General features: G+C 41.5%; 1 protein-coding gene and 1 long non-coding RNA gene across 4 annotated transcripts in view; one reads left to right on the top strand and one right to left on the bottom strand.

The window, feature by feature from the left end:
- Positions 1-1047: 1047 nt before the first annotated feature.
- On the bottom strand, positions 1048-23744 carry LOC115892789. The gene is made up of 3 exons (XR_004052705.1): positions 23644-23744; positions 22351-22477; positions 1048-2566 (listed from the first exon to the last, which is right to left on the bottom strand). It is a non-coding gene; the product is annotated as an uncharacterized LOC115892789 (long non-coding RNA).
- UBE2D3 (ubiquitin conjugating enzyme E2 D3) overlaps positions 23655-26629 on the top strand; it is a 34278-nt gene continuing 31303 nt past the window's right edge. Inside the window, exons 1-2 of one of the 3 annotated variants that reach the window (XM_010363327.2) lie at positions 23655-23885; positions 25202-25353. In XM_010363327.2, the coding sequence (XP_010361629.1) occupies positions 25330-25353 (24 nt within the window). In that variant the 5' untranslated portion in view covers positions 23655-23885; positions 25202-25329. Of the gene's footprint in view, positions 24406-25201; positions 25354-26629 lie in introns of all 3 variants that reach the window. The other 2 variants (XM_010363328.2, XM_010363326.2) reach the window with 2 other exon arrangements.

The raw sequence follows: 26629 nt of genomic DNA, 5'->3' as shown, positions 1-26629 counted from the left end.
ATAGAGGACACATAATAGCATATAAATATCAGACACAGGCTGGACACAGTGGCTGACGTCTGTAATCCCGGCAGTTTGGGAGGCCGACGCAGGCAGATCACTTGAGGGCAGGAGTTCGAGACCAGCCTGGCCAACATGGTGAAACTTCATCTCTAGTAAAAATACAAAAATTAGCTGGGTGTGGTAGTGCATGCCTGTGGTCTCAGCTACTCAGGAGGCTGAGGCAAGAGAATGGCTTGAGCCTGGGAGGTGGAGGTTGCAGTGAGCTGAGATCATGCCACTGCACTCCAGCCTGGGCAACAGAGCAAGACTCTGTCTCAAAAAAAAAAAAAAAAAAATATATATATATATATACACACACACACACACACACACACACACATATACACACGCATATATATATACATATATATACACACACACATACATATCTCTCTCTCAGAGACAAAGTAGGCACAATTACCAAAATAAGTCAGAGGAGAGAACGTTAACCAGAGTATTTTGACCCACAGGGGAAAGTGATAATGGCTAAATGATCATGAGGTCCCTGGAAATAAAATAGATTAAGTAACCTACCAAGGTGCTGCTTGACATATATAGGTGGAAAAATTCTTGTGTTTTTGTAGTAAAATTTGAAGCATCTCATCTAGCTCCCAGACTTGGTACTCCTTCACTTATGGAAAGAGACTGGATCCTTTGACGAAAGGGGCAATGCAGTCACAGCTGTATACCATGAATTGTTCCCTAATCCAGTGGGGTTCCCAAACTTGTCTGCACATTAGAACACCTTAGGATTCTAAAGCCCAGTCCACAATCCAGACTAATTAAATAATAATCTTGGGGAAGACCCACGCAGTATTTTTTCAAGTTCCCCAGATACTTCCAGTGGGCAGACATGTTGGGAGAATCATTGCCCTAAGCCTTTTCCATAGGGACCAGTGACCATTCACTAGAGAAAGGTAAATATCCAAAATTCTTTTTTTTTTTTTTTTTTTTGAGACAAGGTCTTGCTCAGTTGTCACCCAGGCTGGACTGCAGTGGCATAATCTCAGCTCACTGCAACCTCTGCCTCCCGAATAGCTGGGACTACAGGCGTGCACCACCACTCCCAGCTAGTTTTCTGTATTTTTGGTAGAGATGGGGTTTCGGCATCTTGGCCAGGCTGGCTAGAATTCTTAAGGCACTGTCTCTTAACTTGTACTAATACTAGAAACCAAAAACTCTACCCTGGACGACTAGTCAGAATAGGGGACCTACGGAAGTCAAGTGATGGAATCTTGGCTTGGCTGTGGCTGACAGTGGATCCAGAAGGACCCATACTGTGGTTACTTCTCCAGTCCTAGATGTGTAGTAGTGATATATATCTTTTAATAACAATCTTTATTTTGGTTTCCTGATCCATGGAGGGATTGCTATTATGATGGAAAGTGCTACACAGCAGCTTAGGTCTGCCTTCTACCACTCCTCATTAAGATAGTAAAGGAAAAGCAGGGATATACCCTGAAGAAATGGCAGAGATTGGCCAAGCACAGTGGCTCATGCCTGTAACGCCAGCACTTAGGGAGGCCAAGGCAGGAGGATTACTTGACCCCAGGAGTTTGAGACCAGCCTATATAACATGGCAAGACTCCATTTCTATAAAACATAAAAAGCAAAATAGAAAAACCAAAAGAAATTGCAGAGATTAGTGCCATCATGCTGCCATGGTGATTCATACCACATTCCCATTTAAATTTCCTGTGGCCACCAGATGAATCAGAGAGAATGAAAGTATAAAAACCAGATGGCTAGTGAAGAATGACAGTGGACTGCAAACTTTAATTAGGTAGGGATGCCAATTATGGTTGCTGTTCTAGGTGTGGTATCTTCTTTGGAAGAAATTAATATACATGTTGACATGATACTAATATTGATCTGGAAATGTCCCCCCACCCCAATTCTAATTATAAGGAGAATCAGAAACAGACTACATTTAGGAGGAACAACAGTAAGTCCTTACTGTCTTGTCTCAGGCTACATCAACTCTCCTGTTCTCTACATTGTATGAAGGGACCTTAATGGTCTTGCTATTCCATAGAACATCACACTGATTTATTAGAGTAATGAAATTATATTAAATGAAACTGATGAGAAGTAGGCAGCATTCTACATGCTTTGGTAAGACATACGCATGCTAGAAGGTGCAAGATGAACCTTGAAAAACTTCCAGGACTTGTCACAGGTTTCTAGGGGTCCAATGGCCAGAGAGATGTTAGGATATCCACAATATCCATACTTTTTTCTCTTCATTAACTGATCAGAGGGAACTCCTTGTGATGACAGTTTATGTGGGTTGAGGGACAAGTGCTGAAGGATTAGAGGCAGGTACTATAGGAGTCTGAGTCACCTGCTCATTCATGGTTCCAGTCCCATATGTAGTGCACTGCTCCTGTGCTCATCCAGTTGTACAGTTTGGTTGAGTTAAATAACAACAATTCATGATGGGCAGTTTGATTCACACAGTCACTTGATGTCCCATGGTCGGGTGTTACATCTCTTCCAGGTACCAGTAGCAAATCAAGGAGTGCTTTTCAAAGAAAAAACAAAATGAATCAAAACCATGGCTAAGGAAGATACAGTCTTACTCCTAAACCTTAAATTAAGGTCTATGTTGTAATTCTTGTACTGAAACTTGCCAGAGGCTTCATGTAACATCTCTCCTACATTAACTTCCAATACCATTGGGTGTACAGGATCATAAAGCCTAAGTCTGAGCCCTACCCCACTCAAAACTGGTAATTTTTTTTGAGACAGAGTCTCACTCTGTTGCCCACGCTGGAATGCAGTGGCAAGGTATCAGCTCGCTGCAACCTCTGCCTCCCAGGTTCAAGCGCTTCTCCTGCCTCAGCCTCCTGAGTAGCTGGGATTACAAGCATGCACCACCACTTCCGGCTATTTTTTTATTTTTAGTAGAGACGGGATTTCACCACGTTGGGCAGGCTGGCCTTGAACTCCTGACTTCAGGTGATCCGCCCACCTCGACCTCCCAAAGTGCTGGGATTACAGGCGTGAGCCACCACGCCTGGCCAAAACTGGTAGTCTTATAGTTATAGTTAAGCCTCTGAGAACAGCTTACCCAATTGTACTGTGTTTTGTTGTCTCCAAATCTAAAGATGCCTGCCACATGTTTTGCCTTCTTTGTTGTGACAATGGAAAATACAACTTGTCACTAACAAGTGCCTTTAAATAGGGGTGGGTGTTTGGTCTTGGTCTAGCTTTTCTAGTTGTTCACAGCAGAAGTATGATCAAAACCACTGAGTTCTTAATTATCAGAAGTGAAACTTGAGGGTTTTTTTTTTTTTTTTTTTTTTTTTAAGACACTTTCTGTTGCTCAGGCTGGAGTGTACTGGCCTCATCATAGCCCACTGCAGCTTTGAAATCCTGGCCTCAATTGATTCTCCCAACTCAGCCTCCTTGAGTAGCTGAGATTACAGGCTTGAACCACCATGCCCGGCATTTTTTGTTATGTTTTGTTTTGTTTTTTTCTGGTAGAAACAGGGTCTCACTATGTTGCCTAGGCTGGTCTCAAACTCCTGGCCTCAAGTGATTCTCCTGCTTTGGCATCCCAAAGCACTGCATTTACAGGCATGAGGCACCTCACCCAGCAAAGAGGACTCTTTTTTTTTTTTTTTTTTTTTAATATCAAAAACTTTACTCCCTCAGTCAAAATACACAAGGTAGTTGTTGTGCATATATGTAGTCTATAGATAATGCTTGATACATAAATATCTAGGTCTACGGCAATACACAAGGTAGTTGTGCATATATGTAGTCTATAGATAATGCTTGGTACATAAATATCTAGGTCTATGGCAATAACTGTTACTTAGGGACTCAAAGTAGGTTTGAGTCCCTCAAAGAAGCTTAACACTGCTAAAAGCAAAGGCATACTCCTAGAAAAGTAAAGGTATGTTCCAAAGAATATGAGGATCACAGTTCAGTAAGAGATACCCTGTATAAAAGCAGAGATAAAGTTTTTCTCCTCTATACAAGAGGACACGATTGAAAAGTTATTTATTGTGCTATATTATAATGAAAGCTGTGTTTAATTTAATGGTGATCTGCAAGATAGTCTGGAGAAGGAAAAGCAGAGGCAGAGAAGCCCACTACGAATTTACAGTAATGGACCAAATATGAGTTGAGAGGCATCATAGTGTAATGAGAAGAATGTTTACATTAGAATCATAGGACTGGTAATAATGACTGATCCTGTTACCTTGGGCAAGTCATTTAACCTGTCTGATTCTGCATCCTTATTTATATGTCACTCACCTTGTAGTGACCTTGTAGGCCCTCAATACTTGAGTGATGAAATGTTAATCACTTCTGCTTAACTCAGAGTGATTATATAATGATGAAAATCTTTTAAAATGTATAAACTTATACAATTTAAGGTGTAATATGCATTGAAGGCCTAAATAAGTAGAAAGGGACACTTATAAGAAAAGGGAAGGGTGAAAGATAAAGATGACTCCAATATACTGAATCTCAGTCTTGGTGACTGGAAAAGTATATTCACTTAAGTAGACTGGTTAGGAGAGTAACTGGGTTTTGGAAATCTGGACAAAGTTAGGGAAAAACAGTGATTTATTTAAATTGTCAAGATGTTCAGCAGTAACTAAAAACTGAACAACGAAGTTACTCTTAATATATGTAATAGCTTCCTATTACATGTATTAGTTTCACATATTCTTAGGTATTTTTCATATGAGAATATTCTATCTCCTCCATAAAACTTTATGTTCTTAGAGAAAGAGGTTATCTCCTGGGAAATTTGTATTCCCTCCTCATTTAAAAGTAAACCACCTATATCCACTAAAGTTCCATCTGTTCTGTCCAATTTATTGGTAAACAAATTACATAGGGCATTGACTGGTTTAAAGATTATTTGTTAGTTCCTTTGGTCCTTCCAGTTTAATACCAAATTGCTATACTTTTTTTTTTTTTTTAAGAGTCTTGTTCTGTCACCCAGACTCGAGTGCAGTGGCACGATCTCAGCTCACTGCAGCAACCTCTGCCTCTTGGGTTCAAGCGATTCTCCTGCCTCAGCCTCCCAAGTAGCTGGGACTACAGGTGCCTGCCACCATGCCTGGCTAATTTTTGTACCAAACTGCTATACTTTTAAAAAAAATGATATATAATAGTTTACATATTTATGAGGTATATGAGCTATTTTGTTACCTTGACTGTGTATACATCACCTCGAATATTTCTCATTTCTAAGTGCTGGGAACATTTCAAGTCTTCTAGCTATTTTAAAATATAAAAAGCATTCACTGTTACTAATTATAGTTACCCTACTCTGCTGTTAAACATTCCTTTGTTCCATAGCTCACTGTATGTTTGTACCCATTCACCAACCTCTCTTCATCCCCCACAACCCAGACACCTTTCCCAGCTTCTGGCAACCATCATTCTACTCTCTGCCTCCATGAGATCAACATGTTTAGCTTCCACATGAGTGAAAGAACATGTGATATTTGTCATTGTGTGCCTGGCTTATTTCACTTAACACAATAACCTCCAGTACCTTCCATGTTTCTGCAGAGGAAATGATTTCCTTCTTTTTTATGGCCAAATAGTATTCATCATGTATAATATAGGTAACACATTTTCTTTATCCATTCATCTGTTGATGGACACTTAGGCTGATTCTGTTCTTTGCTACTGTGAATAGTGCTACATTGAACTGATTTTCCTTTGAATAACTACACAATAGTGGGATTGACAGATCATATGGCAGTTCTTTCAGTTTTTTGGGAAATACTATGTTTCCATAGAGGCTGTACTAATTTACATTCCCACTGACAGTGTAAAAGAATTTTCTTCTGCATCCTTACCAGCATCTGTTATTTTCTGTCTTTTTAGTAATAACCACTCTGTCATAGGTGATACCTTATTGTGGTTTTCATTTACATCTTTCTGATGATTAGTGATATTAAGCATTTTTCATATACTTATTGGGCATTTGTGTCTTCTTCTGAGAAATGTTTATTCATATCCCTTGCCCACTTTTAATGGGTTTTTTTTCTTTACTGTTAAGTTCTTGTATATTCTCAACATTAGTCCCTTGTTGGATTAATAGTTTGTAAATATTTTCTTCCATACAACAGGTTATGTCTTTACTCTGTTGTTTTCTTTGCTGAGCTTTTTAGTTTAATGTAGTCCAATTTGGCTATTTTTGTGTTTGCTTTTTGTGCTTTTGAGGTCTTAGCCATAAAACCTTTGCCTAGACCCAATGTCCTGAAGTGGTTTTCCTGTTTTCTTCTAGTAGTTTTATAGCTTCAGGTCTTACATTTATGTCTGAACTCTTCTTTATGTGCATCACTCTAAACAGTTTTTACTACTAGTACCTTGTAAATCATAAAGCAAATGCCTTATTCAAAATCGTATGAGGCCAGGTGCGGTAACTCACACTGTAATCGTGGCACTTTGGGAAGCTGAGGCGGGCAGAATGCTTGATCCCAGGAGTTCAAAACAAGCCTGGGCAATATGGCAAAACCCTGTTTCTACAAAAGATAAAAAAAAATTAGCTGGGTGTGGTGGCAAGCGCCTGTAGTCCCAACTCCTTGGTGGGGGTGGCTGAGGTGGGAGGATCACTTGAGCCTGGGAGGTTGAGGCTGCAGTGAGCCATGATGGCGCCACTGCACTCCAGCCTAGGTGACAGAGTGAGACCCTGTCTCAAAAAAGAAAGAAGAAAGTGATATGATACCTTTCTTTCTTTTACATTTTAAATGTATATGCCTTTCATTTAGACCCTAAAGTATAAGACAGTTTCTATTCCATATAAAATCCTTAGTCAGTTTCTGCCAGTTTTTAAAAAATTTAATTGTAACAGCCATTCAACCTTAGCGTAGATTTATCTTTTATACTAAGAATTTCCCTTCCCTCCCTCTCCCCGCAAGTTTATTTGGTTTTCTCTGGACTGCTATAGTATTTTACTGAATCTGTCTGGGAACTTAAATTCCTAACATCCAGAAGCTTCAGTAACTCTGGACAAAAAGAGCTTCATCCATTAAAAAGCTGCTTTGGGAAGGGCGGAGCAAGATGGCCGAATAGGAACAGCTCCAGTCTCCAACTCCCAGCGCGAGCGACACAGAAGACAGGAACACAGCTCATCGCCAGCAACGGATTAAAGCTGGACGGAGAATGACTTTGACGAGATGAGAGAAGAAGGCTTCAGACCATCAAACTCCTCAGAGCTAAAGGAGGAATTATGTACCGAGCGCAAAGAAACGAAAAATCTTGAAAAAAGAGTAGAAGAATTGATAACCAGAAGAATTAATGCAGAGAAGGCCATAAACGAACTGACAGAGATGAAAACCATGACACGAGAAATACGTGACAAATGCACAAGCTTCAGTAACCGACTCGATCAACTGGAAGAAACAGTATCAGCGATTGAGGATCAAATGAATGAAATGAAGCAAGAAGAAGTCTAAAGAAAAAAGAAGAAAAAGAAATGAACAAAGCCTGCAAGAAGTATGGGATTATGTAAAAAAAACCAAATCTACGTCTGATTGGGGTGCCTGAAAGTGAGGGAGAAAATGGAACCAAGTTGGAAAACACTCTTCAGGATATCATCCAGGAGAACTTCCCCAACCTAGTAGGTAGGCCAACATTCAAATTCAGGAAATACAGAGAACGCCACAAAGATACTCCTTGAGAAGAGCAACTCCAAGGCACATAATTGTCAGATTCACCAAAGTTGAAATGAAGGAGAAAATCTTAAGGGCAGCCAGAGAGAAAGGTCGGGTTACCCACAAAGGGAAGCCCATCAGACTAACAGCAGATCTCTCGGCAGAAACTCTACAAGCCAGAAGAGAGTGGGAGCCAATATTCAACATTGTTAAAGAAAAGAATTTTAAACCCAGAATTTCATATCCAGCCAAACTAAGTTTCATAAGTGAAGGAGAAATAAAATCCTTTACAGATAAGCAAATGCTTAGAGATTTTGTCACCACCAGGCCTGCCTTACAAGAGACCCTGAAGGAAGCACTAAACATGGAAAGGAACAACCGGTACCAGCCATTGCAAAAACATGCCAAAATGTAAAGACCATCGAGGCTAGAAAGAAACTGCATCAACTAACGAGCAAAATAACCAGTTAATATTCATAATGGCAGGATCAAGTTCACACATAACAAGATTAACCTTAAATGTAAATGGACTAAATGGTCCAAAAAAGACACAGACTGGCAAACTGGATAAACAGTCAAGACCCATCAGTCTGCTGTATTCAGGAGACCCATCTCACATGCAGAGACATACATAGGCTCAAAATAAAGGGATGGAGGAAGATCTACCAAGCAAATGGAGAACAAAAAAAAGCAGGGGTTGCAATACTAGTCTGACAAAGAAGGCCATTACATAATGGTAAAGGGATCAATTCAACAGGAAGAGCTAACTCTCCTAAATATATATGCACCCAATACAGGAGCACCTAGATTCATAAAGCAAGTCCTTAGGGACTTACAAAGAGACTTAGAGTCCCATAAAATAATAATGGGAGACTTCAACACCCCACTGTCAACATTAGACAGATCAACGAGACAGAAAGTTCACAAGGATATCCAGGAATTGAACTCATCTCTGCAGCAAGCAGACCTAATAGACATCTACAGAACTCTCCACCCCAAATCAACAGAATATACATTATTCTCAGCACCACATCACACTTATTCCAAAATTGACCACATAATTGGAAGTAAAGCACTCCTCAGCAAATGTACAAAAACAGAAATTATAACAAACTGTCTCTCAGACCACAGTGCAATCAAACTAGAACTCAGGACTAAGAAACTCAATCAAAACCACTCAACTACATGGAAACTGAATAACCTGCTCCTGAATGACTACTGGGTACATAACGAAATGAAGGCAGAAATAAAGAAGTTCTTTGAAAACAATGAGAACAAAGATACAACATACCAGAATCTCTGGGACACATTTGAAGCAGTGTGTAGAGGGAAATTTAAAGCACTAAATGCCCACAAGAAAAAGCTGGAAAGATCTAAAATTGACACTCTAACATCACAATTAAAAGAACTAGAGAAGTAAGAGCAAACACATTCAAAAACTAGCAGAAGACAAGAAATAAGATCAGAGCAGAACTGAAAGAGATAGAGACACAAAAAACCCTCCAAAAAAATCACTGAATCCAGGAGTTGGTTTTTTGAAAAGATCAACAAAATTGATAGACTGCTAGCAAGACTAATAAAGAAGAAAAGAGAGAAGAATCAAATAGACGCAATAAAAAATGATAAAGAGGGTATCACCACCAACCCCACAGAAATACAAACTACCATCAGAGAATACTATAAACACCTCTACGCAAATCAACTAGAAAATCTGGAAGAAATGGATAATTTCCTGGACACTTACACTCTCCCAAGACTAAACCAGGAAGAAGCTGAATCCCTGAATAGACCAATAGGAGGCTCTGAAGTTGAGGCAATAATTAATAGCCTACCAACCAAAAAAAGTCCAGGACCAGATGGATTCACAGCTGAATTCTACCAGAGGTACAAGGAGGAGCTGGTACCATTCCTTCTGAAACTATTCCAATCAATAGAAAAAGAGGGAATCCTCCCTAACTCATTCTATGAGGCCAACATCATCCTGATATCAAAGCCTGGCAGAGACACAACAAAAAAAGAGAATTTTAGACCAATATCCCTGATGAACATCGATGCAAAAATCCTCAATAAAATACTGGCAAACCGGATCCAGCAGCACATCAAAAAGCTTATCCACCATGATCAAGTGAGTTTCATCCCTGGGATGCAAGGCTGGTTCAACATTCGCAAATCAATAAATGTAATCCAGCATATAAACAGAACCAAAGACAAAAACCACATGATTATCTCAACAGATGCAGAAAAGGCCTTTGACAAAATTCAACAGCCCTTCATGCTAAAAACGCTCAATAAATTCGGTATTAATGGAACGTATCTCAAAATAATAAGGGCTATTTATGACAAACCCACAGCCAATAACATACTGAATGGGCAAAAACTGGAAAAATTCCCTTTGAAAGCTGGCACAAGACAGGGATGCCCTCTCTCACCACTCCTATTCAACACAGTGTTGGAAGTTCTGGCTAGGGCAATCAGGCAAGAGAAAGAAATAAAGGGTATTGAGTTAGGAAAAGAAGAAGTCAAATTGTCCCTGTTTGCAGATGACATGATTGTATATTTAGAAAACCCCATTGTCTCAGCCCAAAATCTCCTTAAGCTGATAAGCAACTTCAGCAAAGTCTCAGGATACAAAATTAATGTGCAAAAGTCACTAGCATTCTTATACACCAGTAACAGACAAACAGAGAGCCAAATCATGAATGAACTTCCGTTCACAATTGCTTCAAAGAGAATAAAATACCTAGGAATCCAACTTACAAGGGATGTAAAGGACCTCTTCAAGGAGAACTACAAACCACTGCTCAGTGAAATAAAAGAGGCACAAACAAATGGAAGAATATACCATACTCATGGATAGGAAGACTCAATATCGTGAAAATGGCCATACTGCCCAAGGTTATTTATAGATTCAATGCCATCCCCATCAAGCTACCAATGAGTTTCTTCACAGAATTGGAAAAAACTGCTTTAAAGTTCATATGGAACCAACAAAGAGCCCGCATTTCCAAGACAATCCTAAGTCAAAAGAACAAAGCTGGAGGCATCACGCTACCTGACTTCAAACTATACTACAAGGCTACAGTAACCAAAACAGCATGATACTGGTACCAAAACAGAGATATAGACCAATGGAACAGAACAGAGTCCTCAGAAATAATACCACACATCTACAGCCATCTGGTCTTTGATAAACCTGAGGAAAACAAGAAATGGGGAAAGGATTCCCTATTTAATAAATGGTGCTGGGAAAATTGGCTAGCCATAAGTAGAAAGCTGAAACTGGATCCTTTCCTTACTCCTTACAAGAAAATTAATTCAAGATGGATTAGAGACTTAAATGTTAGACCTAATACCATAAAAACCCTAGAAGAAAACCTAGGTAATACCATTCAGGACATAGGCATGGGCAAGGACTTCATGTCTAAAACACCAAAAGCAACGGCAACAAAAGCCAAAATTGACAAATGGGATCTCATTAAACTAAAGAGCTTCTGCACAGCAAAAGAAACTACCATCAGAGTGAAAAGGCAACCTACAGAATGGGAGAAAATTTTTGCAATCTGCTCATCTGACAAAGGGCTAATATCCAGAACCTACAAAGAAGTCAAACAAATTTACAAGAAAAAAAAACCCCATCAAAAAGTGGGCAAAGGATATGAACAGACATTTCTCAAAAGAAGACATTCATACAGCCAACAGACATATGAAAAAATGCTCATCATCACTGGCCATCAGAGAAATGCAAATCAAAACCACAATGAGATACCATCTCACACTAGTAAGAATGGCAATCATTAAAAAGTCAGGAAACAACAGGTGCTGGAGAGGACGTGGAGAAATAGGAACACTTTTACACTGTTGGTGGGATTGTAAACTAGTTCAACATTATGGAAAACAGTATGGCGATTCCTCAGGGATCTAGAACTAGGAGTACCATATGACCCAGCCATCCCATTACTGGGTATATACCCAAAGGATTATAAATCATGCTGCTATAAAGACACATGCACACGTATGTTTATTGCGACACTATTCACAATAGCAAAGACTTGGAATCAACCCAAATGTCCATCAGTGACAGACTGGATTAAGAAAATGTAGCACATACACACCATGGAATACTATGCAGCCATAAAAAAGGATGAGTTCGTGTCCTTTGTAGGGACATGGATGCAGCTGGAAACCATCATTCTCAGCAAAGTATTGCAAGATCAGAAAACCAAACACCACATGTTCTCACTCATAGGTGGGAACTGAGCAATGAGATCATTTGGACTCAGGAAGGGGAACATCACACACCGGGGCCTATCACGGGGAGGGGGGAGGGGAGAGGGATTGCATTCGGAGTTATACCTGATGTAAATGAGGAGTTGATGGGTGCTGATGAGTTGATGGGTGCAGCACACCAACATGGCACAAGTATACATATGTAACAAACCTGCACGTTATGCACATGTACCCTAGAACTTAAAGTATAAAAAAAAAAAAAAAAAAAGCTGATTTGGGCATGAGAAAAAACTCTCCTCTTGCATTGTCTTTTGCTCCCTCACATGAATAGAATTTTGGTTAGATAGAGCTATTTGCCTTTCCCTTTTTTTCTTTTTCTCTCTCTCTTTTTTTTTTTTTTTTTGCCTAGCACAGTTTTGTTTAGCATCCTTTCTAGTTCTACTTCAAATGGAACATTTTATGCTTTTACTTGAGACCACAGAACTACTGTATTAGTATCCCCCCTTATCCAGTAGTCAGACTTTGCCTTTCTCTACCTTAGAGAATTTGGAAGTAAGGAAAACGTTGAACACCAAGAAAACTAGGTGTTAAAGCTTTATTCTGTAACAGAAATATTTCTTTTTGAGAGTTAAGTGTCTCACAAAGGTAAACTCTCCATCTGACTGATGCCTCGATTATTCATTACTGCTGACAGAAGTCAGTCAACTTGAAGGGTCATGTCATCACAAGTGGTGCTGGTAAAAAAATGTTTAACAACTAGTCTGAATTAGGGAGCAGCAGGCAGAGATCTGATCTGTGGTGTTTGCACATTTCCCTGGGGTAAGTACTCCTATGTGGTACTGTGTCATGTTGCCAAAGAACATCACTGAACACAGAGCTGGGAAGAGGTGCACACTATCAAACTGTAATACTTCCACCATGTAGATACACTAGACATAGCCACAAAAACACGGAACACAGTTAAAGGTATAGCATACCTCAGAGATATTGTGGATTTAGTTCGTGTGAATTTTTCCATTTCCTAGTGCATGTGAAAGTTACGTTTACACTATATTAAATGTGCAATAGCATTATGTCTAACATGACTGTAGAAACATTTTTTTTGAGACAGACTATTGCTCTGTCACCAGGTTGGAGTGCAGTGGCAAGATCATGGCTCACAGCAGCCTCAACCTCCCAGGTTCCAGCAATCCTCCCACCTCAGCCTCCCAAATATCTGGGACTACAGCTATTATAGAAAATTTTAGAAAAAAAAATTTTTTTTTTTTTGAGATAGAGCCTCACTCTGTCGCCCAGGCTGGAGTGCAGTGTTGCGATCTCGGCTCACTGCAAGCTCCACCTCCCAGGTTCATGCCATTCTCCTGCCTCAGCCACCCGAGTACCTGGGACTATAGGCGCCCGCCACCACGCCTGGCTAATTTTTTTGTATTTTTAGTACAGATGGGGTTTCAACGTATTAGTCAGGATGGTCTTGATCTCCTGACCTTGTGATCTGCCTCCCTCAGCCTCCCAAAGTGCTGGCATTACAGGTGTGAGCCACTGCGCCCTGCCGAAAAATTCTTTGTAGAGACAGGATCACTGTGTTGCCTAAGCCTGTCTCAAACTCCTGGACCCAAGCGATCCTCCCACCTCAGCCTCCCAAAATGCTGGGATTACAGGCACGACCCATTGCACCTGGCCTGTACATACTTTAACTAAAAAATACTTTATTGCTAAAACATACTAACAAAGTAAGCACATGCTGTTGGAAAAATGGCAACACAAATTTGCTCAATATGGGCTGCCACAAACTTGCAATTTGTAAAATACACCATATCCATGAAGTTCAATAAAATGAGGTATGTCTGTAGTAGAATAAACTAGGAAGTGAGTTTTGAGTATTTATTATTGAGCTTTATTTAATAGATTTTAATACAATTGTCAGTTTCTCTAATTAATTTTTAATAATGGCTGTGTTTAACAGTGAGCCTGCAGAATTCCTAAAATTTTTAAATTGACCCTTGTAAGCTGTTCCAAGCCAGTTCTATCACACTACTGCCTATACTCTTAATTGTGGAGGTCACTTAGGGACTAGTCAATATGGGTTGAGGTGGTTCTGCTAGCTAATAATTTAAAAAATAGATATAGTGTGACTGTTCTTTTAGAAGCTGTCTAGCAGGTTTCACCCAAAAACCCACACACAAAAAAAATTGACCTAATACTCAGATTTATATAGTGAAACCTTAAATTTTGCTATCTCGTAAAGTTTGTCATGCTTTTTCATATTCCTTCAGGTATATGTTACCTTGTTATGACTTTATTAGTTAAAAAAAATTTAAGGCCACTCCCATATGTGTCACCTGTAAATAAATACTGGCAAAAGGAATACAATAAACAATGAGAAAAAAACAGACATTTCAGCAAAGAAGATATGTGGATGACAAAGAAGCACATGAAAAGATGCCAATATCATTAGTCACTAGGAAAATGCAAATTAAAATGACAATGAAATACCACTACACACCTATTACAACGGCCAAAATTGAAAAGACCAACCCTACGAGTCAGGAGAAATTGGAACACTCATATATAGCTTGTGGGACCATAAAGTGGTAAAAACACTTGGGAAAGCAGTTTGGCAGTTTCTTAAAAAGTTAAACACATATCTACCATATGATCTAGCTATTCCACTCCTAAGCTACTTACTCAAGAGAAATTAAAACATATGCCCATATAAACACTTATACAGAATGTTCATAGTAGCCCTATGTGTAATAAGACAAAAATTTGAACAGGCTGGGTGGAGTGCCTCACTCCTGTAATCCCAGCACTTGAGGAGGCCGAGCCGAGCGGATAACCTGAGGTCAGGAGTTCGAGACCAGCCTGGCCAACATGGTGAAACCCCATCTCTACTAAAAAATAAAAAAAATAGCCGACATGGAGGCGGGCGCCTATAGTCCCAGCTACTTGGGAGGCTGAGAGAGGAGAATCACTTGAACCCGGGAAGTGGAGGTTACAGTAAGCCAAGATTGTGCCACTGCACTCCAGCCTGGGTGACAATAAGACTCAGTCCCCCCCCCCCAAAAAAACTGGAAACAAACCAAAAGTCCACTGACTGGTGAATGGATAAATTGTGGCAAATACATACAATGGAACATTATTTAGCAATAAAAGAGAATGAGCTACTGAGAGACAATATATGTCTCAAAATAATTATGCTAAGTGAAAAAAGGCAGACAAGGTGTATTGTGATTCAACTTCAATAAAGTTCTAGAAAATACAAACTAATCTACCATGACAGAAAACAGATCAGAGGTGTCCTGTGGATAAGAAGACAGGGGTGGGGGAAGAACAAGAGAAAGGATTTATAAAAGAGCGTAAGGAAACTTGTGATAAAGTTCATTATCTTGATTTTGGTGAGCTTCATGGGTATATATGTATGTCAGCTTAACAAACTGTTTATTTGGGTATGTATAATTTATTGTATGTCAATTATATTTCAATAAAGCTGTTAAAAATATAACAATGTAGCTGTGGTCTGACTGGTAGAATGAGGAAAAGGTAACTGCTTTATGGCTAGACAACAGTTCCTTTCTTTCAGGGTTAAACTGAAATAGGTTCTTTGGGCAGCTAACAAGCACATATCTGGCTTACATTGAGATGTCAGGCAACTGAAATTCTCATGTTTTTATTACATGTCTGCTGGTAAGCCAGATTCTCTTCCTCTGAGTGCCTGTCTTTATATGTTTATCCCTAATATACTTCATATTATAGTCATCCTCCAGTATCCATTAGGGATTGTTTCCAGAACCACTCCCAGATACCAAAATCCAAGGATGCTTAAATCCATGATATAAAATGCCATAATATTTGCATATAACTTATACACATCCTCCTTAGATTGCTTATAATACTTAGTACAATATAAACACTCTGTAAATATACTGTATTGTTTAGGGAACAGTAACAAGAAAAAAGTATGTATGTTCAGAAAATATGCAATTAAAAACGTGTATTTTGGATCCGCGGTTGGTTGAATCCATGGATGTGCAACTCACAGATCTGGAGGGCTGATTGTATTTGTTTTACATGTTACTATTACTCATAATGAAGTTTCCTCATTGTAATTTAAGATATTTTATATTTGTTAGAATGCTGATTCTGCAGACTGTGATAAGTGAACACTAAGGATACCCGCAGAGCCATCAGGGTATCCTGAGAGAGTGGGGATTAGAGATGCATGGAAAAGGAGAAAGAATCTGAGTAGGCAAGTTCAAAAATTAGCCGGGCCTAGTGGCATATGCCTGTAGTCTCAGCTACTTGGGAAGCTGAGGTGGGAGGACTGCTTGAGCCCTGGAGGCAGAGGCTTCAGTGAGCCAGGATGGTGCTACTACACTCCAACTTGGGTAATGGAGAGACCCTGTTTCAAAACAAACAAGAGACAAGACAAAAAAAAAAAAGTTGAATCTTCGGTTTTTTTGTTTCATTTTGTTTTGGACAGGGTCTCACTCTGTCATCCAGGCTCGAGTGCGGTGGCCTGATCACAGGTCACTGCAACCTTGACCTCCTGGGCTCAAGTAATCCTCCCACCTCAGCCTCCCTAGTATCTGGGACTACTGGTGCACACCACACCGTGCTGATTTTTTATTTTCTGTACAGACGGGTTTTGCCATGTTGCCTAAGATGGTCTATAACTCCTGGGTTTAAGCAATCCACCCTGCCTTGGCCTCCGAAAGTGCTGGGATTACATCTATGCACCACCACACCCGACCCTCAATCTTGTGACTTTTTCTATTGGGTCTAATTTGTTAGATAGGGGCTGGGGGCTGAAGTGGTGGTGGGAGGGAAACTAGGATCAAATGAGTTTTTTAACCCTTTACCCATGGTTTCCCTGCTAGCTGCTTGCTTATAATCATATATAAACACTAAAGTCATACTTGCAGAAATAAAAACCCTTATGGAAACTTAACAGGGTATATATTTATTTTAGGAACAAAAGTATAAGAAAAGTTGAATCTTGTGAAACTGCTCTTCTCCATAGAAAAGGAGGGGAAAGAAAGTTTACTGGTTTCTGTTAGGAAGCAATTGATAATGGCAGTGGAGAGGAATGTAAATTAATGGATTTGGCACTAAAAAAGAAAAGGTAACCCAGCACTAACCCAAAACATACAGTGCCACTCAAGAAGGCTAAATGTACAGATTCCTTGACCACCATTCTCCAACTTTCCAAAGCTTTCATCCAACCACTCAAAATGTGATTTTACCCTCAGTCAATTCTTCCTATTTGGCTTCAGTACTTGCCCTGAGCCACAGGAATTCTGATGGGCAGAGGGGTAGGTCGGTCCTCCTGTATCAATTTGGAATTCTATGGAGCATTTTCTCATAAGTGTAATATATAAAGGCAGGATGGGGTTTAAAGCCTTTTGTGAACTGACCTGCAGGCACAACTACTTTTCTATAAGAAATTATGTCCTGAGTTCCAGAATGGGAATAAACCTTAAAATGCTTCTAACCTCTTTAAAGCCCTTTTACTTCCATGTCAGAATCAGGTTTATTAATTTATCTGTTCTACCTGCCTAGCATTTCTTGACTTGAAAGTCACAAGGTCAAACTTAACAAATTCCACTTTAGGTATGTGACAAAAGGATTTTTATAATCTCTATCTACATTAAACTAAATTCTTTGAATTCTCTACATGAAGTTTTTTCCATTTTGTGATTTTAGTAATCTATAATTACTGTAAGCCCAGTCCCAGTCACCTTGATTCCCACTTATACTAAGTACTACCATGTGATTTTAGAGCCTGTGTTTTATTTAGGTTTATGATCTTGTTGGCAACACATAACAGTATTTTGTCTTAGGCAGATGGAACAGAAATAGATAATAAATTCTTTTTTCTGGCCACATGAAAACAAAATGATATCAGTCAACGAATGAACAAAAGTCTCCCAAAGGTTCTAGTAAAGTGGTAAGAGAACTGAGACACAGATCACAGCAGTTAGTACAGACATGGCCAAATTTAAAAGAAATGAAATGTGGCGGTTAGTCCTATATTTGAGTTTCAAGAGGAAATTTGATTTGCAAAAAAAATTGTAGCATGTGTTTCCACTGTAAACTTTAGTTTCATAGTTCTTTAAGAGCTAAAAACATAGGAAGTTCATACTATTATGTTTCAAGTTATTGTATTAAAATATCACATTTCGGTTTTTTTTTCTATAAACTTTTTTTTTTTTTTTTGAGACAGGGTCTCACTTTCACCGAGGCTAGAGTGCAATGGTGCGATCATGGCTCACTGGAGCCTTGATCTTCGGGGCTCAAGGGATCCTACCACCTCAGCTTCCAGAGTAGCTGGGAACACAGGCGCATGCCACTACGCCTCATTTTTTTGTAGAGACACAGTTTCATCATGTTGCACAGGCCAGGCTGATCTCAAACTCTTGGACTCAAGCAATCCTCCCGCTTTGGCCTCCCAAAGTGCTGGAATTACATACATAAGCCACTGTGCCTGGCTTGATTTTATTGTAACATTCTAATAAAAGTAACTGGAGGGAGAATCCCCCCAAAATATTTTTTAGGCAAGCTTGACCCAGTAAATAAACTAAATTTACTTCCTGTACTGAGAATCCCTCCCGAAATATTTTTTAGGCAAGTTCGACCCAGTAAATAAACTAAATTTATTTCCTGTACTATCTCTTATTAGTGCAACTATTTCAGATCTTTCTTACATTTCTTCTGGATTATTTCACTGACATCCTGTTTTTCTTGCCTCTAGTCTCCATCCCAATACATACTTTGGGCACATGCTTCAACACTGCTATCACAGTAATCTTTTTGCCATCAAAATCTGATCAAGCCATTTTTGTTAAAAATTCAATTCCTCCATCCCATCCCATCCCCTTCGGAATAAAAGGCCCTCAAGATCTCCAGTCATGTCTTTCAAATCTGTCTTGTCCCCTCATCTTTTCTGTCTTCTCATTCTCTCCTTTCCGCTCCCCCCGCCACCTCAACCTCCCAATACTGCAGCCAAAGTTTTTTTAGTTTCAAAAACTTAGCAAGTCAACTCTGAGACTTTGCATGCTGTTTCCCCTGCCTAGGAGCTTCCCTCACAATTTTTTTTTTTCCAACTTTGCCTTGCTCCCTTTTTTTCATTTAATACAACTCTCTTCCTCAGAGAAACTTTCCCTGACCACCCCCAGCTGAGTTCAGTACATTAATAGTGCTCTGTGCACACATTTATGTCACTGAACCCACTCTATGATGTTGTCTGATGCTTACTGGTCTCCTCAGAAGACTTTCTTATAGGTGACATCTGTGTCTTTTGTTTATGTATCTTGTGTCTAGCACATAATAGTAATTCGATGTTTTTTACATAAATAGAAAAATAGGAGTGAGTCTATCAACAGATCTCTACCACATTAACATTCTTTGTCCGAAACCTGAAAGACTCCCACTTGCCTGTTCAGACCTAAGTATCACTGATTGACAAACTGAATGGCAATCTCTTTATCATGCCTCACCCTACACCAAAAGCAGTCTTACAAAGATTTTTTTTCTTTTTTTTTTTTTCTTTTTACCTGTATTTGTAAGTAAACAAACTTTTTGGAAGACAGAATGCACTATTCTGGTCATTTCATATAAATAGAGTCAAACAGTATGTGGCCTTTTGTGTCTGGCTCTTTCACTTGACAGAATGTTTTAAGGCTTCAAGATACATTTTTTTTTTTTTTTTTTTTGAGACGGAGTCTCGCTCTGTGGCCTCGGCTGGAGTGCAGTGGCCAGATCTCAGCTCACTGCAAGCTCCGCCTCCCGGGTTCACGCCCTTCTCCTGCCTCAGCCTCCCGAGTAGCTGGGACTACAGGCGCCCACCACCACGCCCGGCTAGTTTTTTGTATTTTTTAGTAGAGACGGGGTTTCACCATGTTAACCAGGATGGTCTCGATCTCCTGACCTCGTGATCCGCCCGTCTCGGCCTCCCAAAGTGCTGGGATTACAGGCTTGAGCCACCGCGCCCGGCCTCAAGATACATTTTGTAACATGTATTAGTACTTTGTTCCTTATAATAATAATAATAATATTCCATTATACAAATATATCACATCTTCTTTATCCATTCATCAGCTAATGGACATTTGAGTTGTTTCTACTAAAAAGTAGAATAGCCCTACTCTGAACATTTGTGTATATATATAAATTTTTGTGTGGAAAAATGCTCTATTTTTATCTCAAAGATTTGTGCATGGTTCATTACATGCCAAAAACCTTATTAAGGCCAAAATGATATTCTTAGCATGAAATAAAGTACAGTTTCTTAAACCATATTAATCTGACTTAATGAGGTTCTGAATTGGTAAATATAGAAATTAATTTGAATTTTGTGCAAGCAATGTAAAATAACATGTGGTTGACCTGGGCTCCAAATTACTTGGTCCAGGCAGAATATGTAAATGAGCATTCTGAATATAAAATCTGGACCATAACATTTACAATTTAATTAAACTAATAAAATGGTATACACTGTACTAGAGCCAGTGTCTTTAGCAAGTTATAATATTCTGTAACAAAGTTAAAGATACATGAAAACATAGATACAATATTAACATAAATATATATAATTTATGTTAATTATATAATTATATGCATCGGTACATTCTAATTAACCCCTTACTCAAGTTATTATAATAATGTGGCCTCACTGAAAAATTCATGTAATATTAAGACCCTGGCACACCACCATTATTCAAATTAGTAGATTAATTGCCCATTTACTAGTAATTTTCTCTGAGACAGGGTCTCACTCTGTCACCAGGCTTGAGTGTAGTGGCACAATCACAGCTCACTGCAGCCTCAACCTCCCAGGCTCAGGCAATCCTCCCACCTCAGCCTTCCAAATCGCTGGGACCCTAGGCGTGTACCACCAAGCTAGGCTAATTTTTTCATTATTTTTGTAGAGATCAGGTCACCCTATGTTATCCAGGCTGGTCTCAAACTCCTGGGCTCCAGTGATCATTCCACCTTGGCCTCACAAACTGCTGGGATTACAGGCGTGAGCCAGCAGCCCAGCTTTAATTTTCTTGATCCTTTGTATTTTCTCATGTTTTATGTCAATTCATGCAAGATAATCTAATCTACTATATTTACAAAGTTTTTAGGACTTCAAAATAGTATTAAGGAAGGGATTATTTTTAGTTATTTAAATTTTCAACATTTTTGTACCTTTATTAATTTCTTTTTTTTTTTTTTTTTTTTTGAGAAGGAGTCTCGCTCTGTCACCCAGGCTGGAGTGCAGTGGCCAGATCTCAGCTCACTGCAAACTCCGCCTCCCGGGTTTATGCCATTCTCCTGCCTCAGCCTCCCGAGTAGCTGGGACTACAGGCGCCCGCCACCTCGCCCGGCTAGTTTTTTGTATTTTTTTAGTAGAGACGGGGTTTCACCGTGTTAGCCAGGATGGTCTCGATCTCCTGACCTCGTGATCCACCCGCCTCGGCCTCCCAAAGTGCTGGGATTACAGGCTTGAGCCACCGCGCCCGGCCTATTAATTTCTAAATGTAAATTTTTCTTTCAGTATTTACAGCCCGAATTTTTTTCTTTTTAGCATATTTCCGATTGCAATATAGAAAACATGATTATTTTCCTTTCTTGTTTCAAATGAGGACATTTCTACGATGGTAATTCAAGTAAGTTAAATGAATCAAAATGTTTTAACTTTATTTGCCACTGTAAAGTGGGCTCTTTGTAACAACAGGTATGTGAATAATGTTTAAAAATTTGACTTAATCTTAGCCTGTTTTATCCTAAGGCATCAAAATGCTTCTAGGCTGTTTCTTTTGATTTTAACCATGGCAAAACATGAGCAGAAGTGTAAGTCCACTAATGGAAATACAAACATGTATAAACAGAAAGCCCAATCAACCAATGAATTTACTTTATTTAGTGCCTAACAAAAATGAGTTTGTGATTACACAATCCATTGCCTTTATGAGCATGGATACTCTAGAACTCCATATATATTAGGAATATTTTTTTTTGAGACAGGGTCTCACTCTGTCGTCCAGACTGGAGTGCAGTGGTGTGATCCCCGCCCACCGCAACCTCCGCCTTCCAGGCTCAAGCGATTCTCCCGCCTCAGCCTCCCGAGCTGCTGGGATTACAGGCGCCTGCCACCACACCCAGCTAATTTTTATATTTTTAGTAGAGATGGGGTTTCACCATGTTGGCCAGGCTGGTATCGAACTCCTGACCTCATATGATCCACCCGTCTCAGCCTCCCAAAGTGCTGGGATTACTAGGCGTGGCCATTACTACTACTATACATTTGTTTCACCCTATGGCCAGTTAATGTCTCTCTGGTTACTTTAATAACTGACATTTATACAACACTGTAGAGTCTACAGTGTCCTTTCACATATATTATGACACTTAAACCCCACAATCACTCTATGAGAAAGGGATAGTTATTATTACTTACTTTAGCGGTGAAGAAACGGGGTCAGAAAATAACCAGGCCAGTATCAAACAAATGGGAAGCAATAACAAATCTGGGTTCCTCCCTCCACCTTCATGCCTAGTCCTGTGCTTTTAGTATATTTGGCTAGCTAGGAGAGAAAACATAGATTATTCAGGGAGGAGGGAGGGGCCAGAGGTGAGCCTCAAGAGCAGTTAGGCCATGAGGTAAGCACTTCAGTGCTTTGCTACTCACGGGGTGGTTCAGACTAGAAAAATCTGTATCACCTGGGCGCTAGTTAGAAATGTAGGCTCTCAGGCTCCACCTCTGCCCTACCAAATCAAAGCCACATTTTCAACAAAACCCCAGGTGGTTCCTATGGACGTTAGTTTGAGAAGCAGTGCTTCACCAGTGACACTACATAACCACTTGAACAGTATACATTAGACCACTTATATTCATCATTGTTGACGTGTTTTTATTAGGTAAAACTTTACGCAACAGTTTTCAAATTAAGTGTATTTTTAAAACAAGCTTATTTTTCCATGTGATTGAAGATCTCCACTTCGGTAACTGGGGTCATTAAGGAATATTAGAAAACCTTAAGCTGGTCAGTGTTTACCCACCTTTAAATTCCTCATAAAAATTAAGGTCTTTCTTTTGCCTGAAGGATACACTAGAGAGCATAACTGCCCTCTCTATACTTTAAACCCTTGACTAAAACAGGCCAGTCCTATTCATGTAAATCCCACCTCCCAACTTGGATATTTCAGGAAGTATTGTATTGTTTTTATGACTCTAAACTCTAACTAATTTCTTAATTAGTCTCAACACTTTCTGCCTCAAGAACTGAAACACAGCAACAGAAGCTAAAGGTTGAGAATTTAAGCTTGTTCCCACATCTACACCTTGGCGGATGGCTGCGACTGATTACGGAGACGAGTGAAAACCCTGCCCCAACACACTCTGCCCTAGCCCCATCCACTCAATTGAGCCTGACTCAGCCCAATCCCTGCTCTTCTCCGTACTGCTCCTTCAGTGTCAGAGATACACTAGACTTCAGCACGTGGGAGCGCTGATGAGCGGCCAACCTGGGTCTATTTAAAACTACTATTCCCATCTTGAGGGGCGCCTACTCCCATAGAATAACCAGCCCAGGAAAGCAGGCGAGTAAATACTGCTCACCTGCTCCACCGGAAACCTCAAAATCCCGGCCCAACCTAGACTAAAGGTATCTGGTAATTAATCCTTGGCACCTCCCACCACACACTCCTGATTGGGCGCGTGAGAGAGGGCTGTGTCTGCGAGCGCTCTTACCAGTCCGGGGAATTCCATTTCCTCTTCCAACCACCGATATAAGCATTCAGGGGCGGTGCTTTCCTGGCAGTGGCCCGCCCCAGTTCGAGCCGGTGCCTTACTGCGTCTCGCGAGATCTTGTACATTTTGGGGGCGGAACCCCGTCAAGAAGAGCGCACAAAACTGCTCTTAAGTCATTGCAGAGCTACCGCTTCGGTTAGCCAGCCACGAAGTTCTCGCGAGAGTCGTCTCCTCAATACCAAGTGAGGAAACTGGGGGACGCTGTGGGGAGGGGCGTGGGGCTGGATCGCGCAGCGGCAGCTTCTTTTACCTTCCTCCCATGGTCTCCTTCCGGTTCTCGATGCTTCTCTGAGCCTAAGGGTTTCCGCCACTCGTCTACCCTCCCCCAGCCCATGATCCGCCTCCCTCCCCCGCCCTCCTGGTCCAATCTCCGATCTGTTTAGTAAGAAGGTGCTGTTCCGAGAAGGAGAAGGAAAAGGGCTTGGCACGTATTCACTCGGTCCCGGACGTGGGAAGCAAGCCGTCTGGCTTCGGCCTCACATCGGTCCTGTGCTTGCGACGGCGGCGTTGGCGGACTGATCCGCGGCGGTGAAGAGGCAGGAGGAGGGGGGAGGGGCGGAGCGTGGCAGCTGGCAGTAGTTCCGTCAGAGCGGACATCTTGTGGCTGTGTCGTGCGCGTGAGCCCCGTAGGGCCGGGGAGGCACCAGCTGCCGCGCGGGGAGGAGGCCGAGGCCGCAGCTTGAGGGAGGCCCCGGCCCCTCTGTACGCGTGGGTGTGGACGGCTAGGGCAGGGAAGGGAGGCCGGCCCAGTGGCCGGCCGGGTAAGAGGGGTAGTGTGGGCCCTGGGCGGCTTGAGCGGCCAGCCTATTGGGTGCGGTGGGGTAGGGTGGGAAGGCTGGAGAAGCCGCGGCCTCTCCTGCTGGAGGAGGAGGGGGAATGGGCGCGTCCTCGCGCCTAAGCCGGAGCCTCAGGGACAGCACGGGCGCGTGGTGGAGGTGGCTGGGCGGGCGCGCGCGGGAGCGCGCTGGAAGGCGGAGTGAGTGTACGGTGGCGTCAGGGGCGACACAGAATAGCTCGCTGCGAGGACAGCAAGACACATCAAGCCTCCCTTCCTTTATTTCCTTCCCTTACCCGGCCGCACCTTTGGGCAGAAACCAAAAGCAGCCCGGCGTCCGCCCGGAGTCTTCTGCTTCCCCCTCCCCCCTTGCCTTTCTTTGCCCTAGTGACGCCGGTATAGCGCCGACTAGGCCCCGGCTCCTCCTCTGCTGGGCTCCGGACCCTGCCCCGCACCCACCCCTTTCTCCTACGCCTCTTCCTCTCCCACCCGGGTCTCTTCCTTTCTGGAGGCCGGGAAGTTAAACTTGTAGCCACCACCTCCGCTCTTCCCGTCACCCTCGCCCCCACTTCGGGCCGAAAGCACGGTACAGAGGCTGTTGGTGGCTTTGCCACGCCACGCCACCCCACCCACCCCGGATCGGGGCCGCCTTTAAGGGACCTGGATTCATCAGGGACTCTCCGGGGCCTGTGCGAGTGCTGATCTGCTCCGTTTTTGCAAAAGGCGCCTGTGTCTGGCAGAGCCGGTGTGAGACGAGACAATCCTGCCCCGCCGCTGGGATAATCAAGAGTTTTGGCCGGACCTTTCAGCATACACCGAGAGAGTGAGGAGCCAGACGACAAGCACACACTATGGCGCTGAAACGGATTAATAAGGTAACCCGCGGGGACAAGGGAATTGGGGTGGTAGTAGAAAAGGAAGGCTCGGGCCAAGAGGAAAGCGTGGGGGTGGAAAAGAAGCATAATTCCGAAAATGCTACTTGGATTACTTCTTCCATGGGGGGATGGAGAACGCGGATATACTTCTTGAAGAAATGAAGTTTAAAGTTAGGGAACGGAGAACACTTGTGGCAAGTGAGGTGTTACGAGTGTGCTTCAGTGGAATCGGTGCAAATTAGGGGTGGAGGAGAGTGACTTAAGGCGCCTTTATTATTTTATTTTTTTGCTGCTTGAGAGTTCTTGTGGGGGTCCGAATTGCGGAGAGACACTCCAGCAGATGTCATGGCGCTTCCTATTCCTGGTGCTTGAAAACTTACTTTAGTTGTGAGATCAAGGTTATCTAGGTCTTTTGGGGGGAGAAAGAAAAGGAGGAGAGAAAAAAAATCTGGGGAGTCCCGAACTTGATTGAGGGTCGGGTAGAAGTCTCGCACATTGAAGGACAGTCAGTGAGTCTAGTAGAAACTCTTCGTAGACTCTGGGCAGGTTACACCGAATAAGTGGGTTTGGGAGGAGAAGGAATGACACAGTGTTGCCACTTCCTGTATTTTGTAGTTGCGGCTTTTCACCCGAAGCTATTTATCCGAGGGACACCGGGAACTGATGTAAAAGGCCTTCTGGAAGCTCCCTTTTCCTTTTGGCTGGGGAGTGGGGGTGGATAAGGGGTGCGATGGCAGTAAGGGAAAGCTAGATGTACCTATTTTTGCCTCATTCTATTTAATAACACTGCTGGGGAAGATTCTTTCGTTACTTGAGTGGTTTGATAGTATATTATCGATTTAAGTTGGAAAAAAACTAGGGTTTTTCATAGCTCTGGGAGTGAGCGGAACCTCCACCTCCGGTGGTTTAGTCTCATTTTCTTGCTCTAACTTCTATCCCGCATTTTAAGATGGCGGCTGCTTTAACTGGTTCAGGCTCTTTCCGGCGTCTCCTTTCGTAATAATGTGAAATAATATGCTTTATTAAATGTTAACTTTTGTATAGGGTTGTGCACTGCTCTAAGACCCTCTGCTCAAAACTTACCTAAATTCAAACTCTTAGATTGTATTTCCCTTTTTGGTGACTTGTGTTTGTGTGGTGTGTTTGGTTGTTGCACAATCGAGGAGGGTGGAGTATTTACAGCTAACTTGAAAAAAATGTCATGGAATAAATTCAGCCTTACTAGAAAAATGGTGGGGGGTTGGTGAGTGTTAGAAACTTTGGTTTTAATAGATTA

This window comes from Rhinopithecus roxellana, chromosome 2 (assembly GCF_007565055.1).
Source record: "Rhinopithecus roxellana isolate Shanxi Qingling chromosome 2, ASM756505v1, whole genome shotgun sequence".
Classification (NCBI taxonomy): Eukaryota; Metazoa; Chordata; class Mammalia; order Primates; family Cercopithecidae; genus Rhinopithecus; species Rhinopithecus roxellana.
This window is presented reverse-complemented; position numbering and strand designations above follow the sequence as displayed.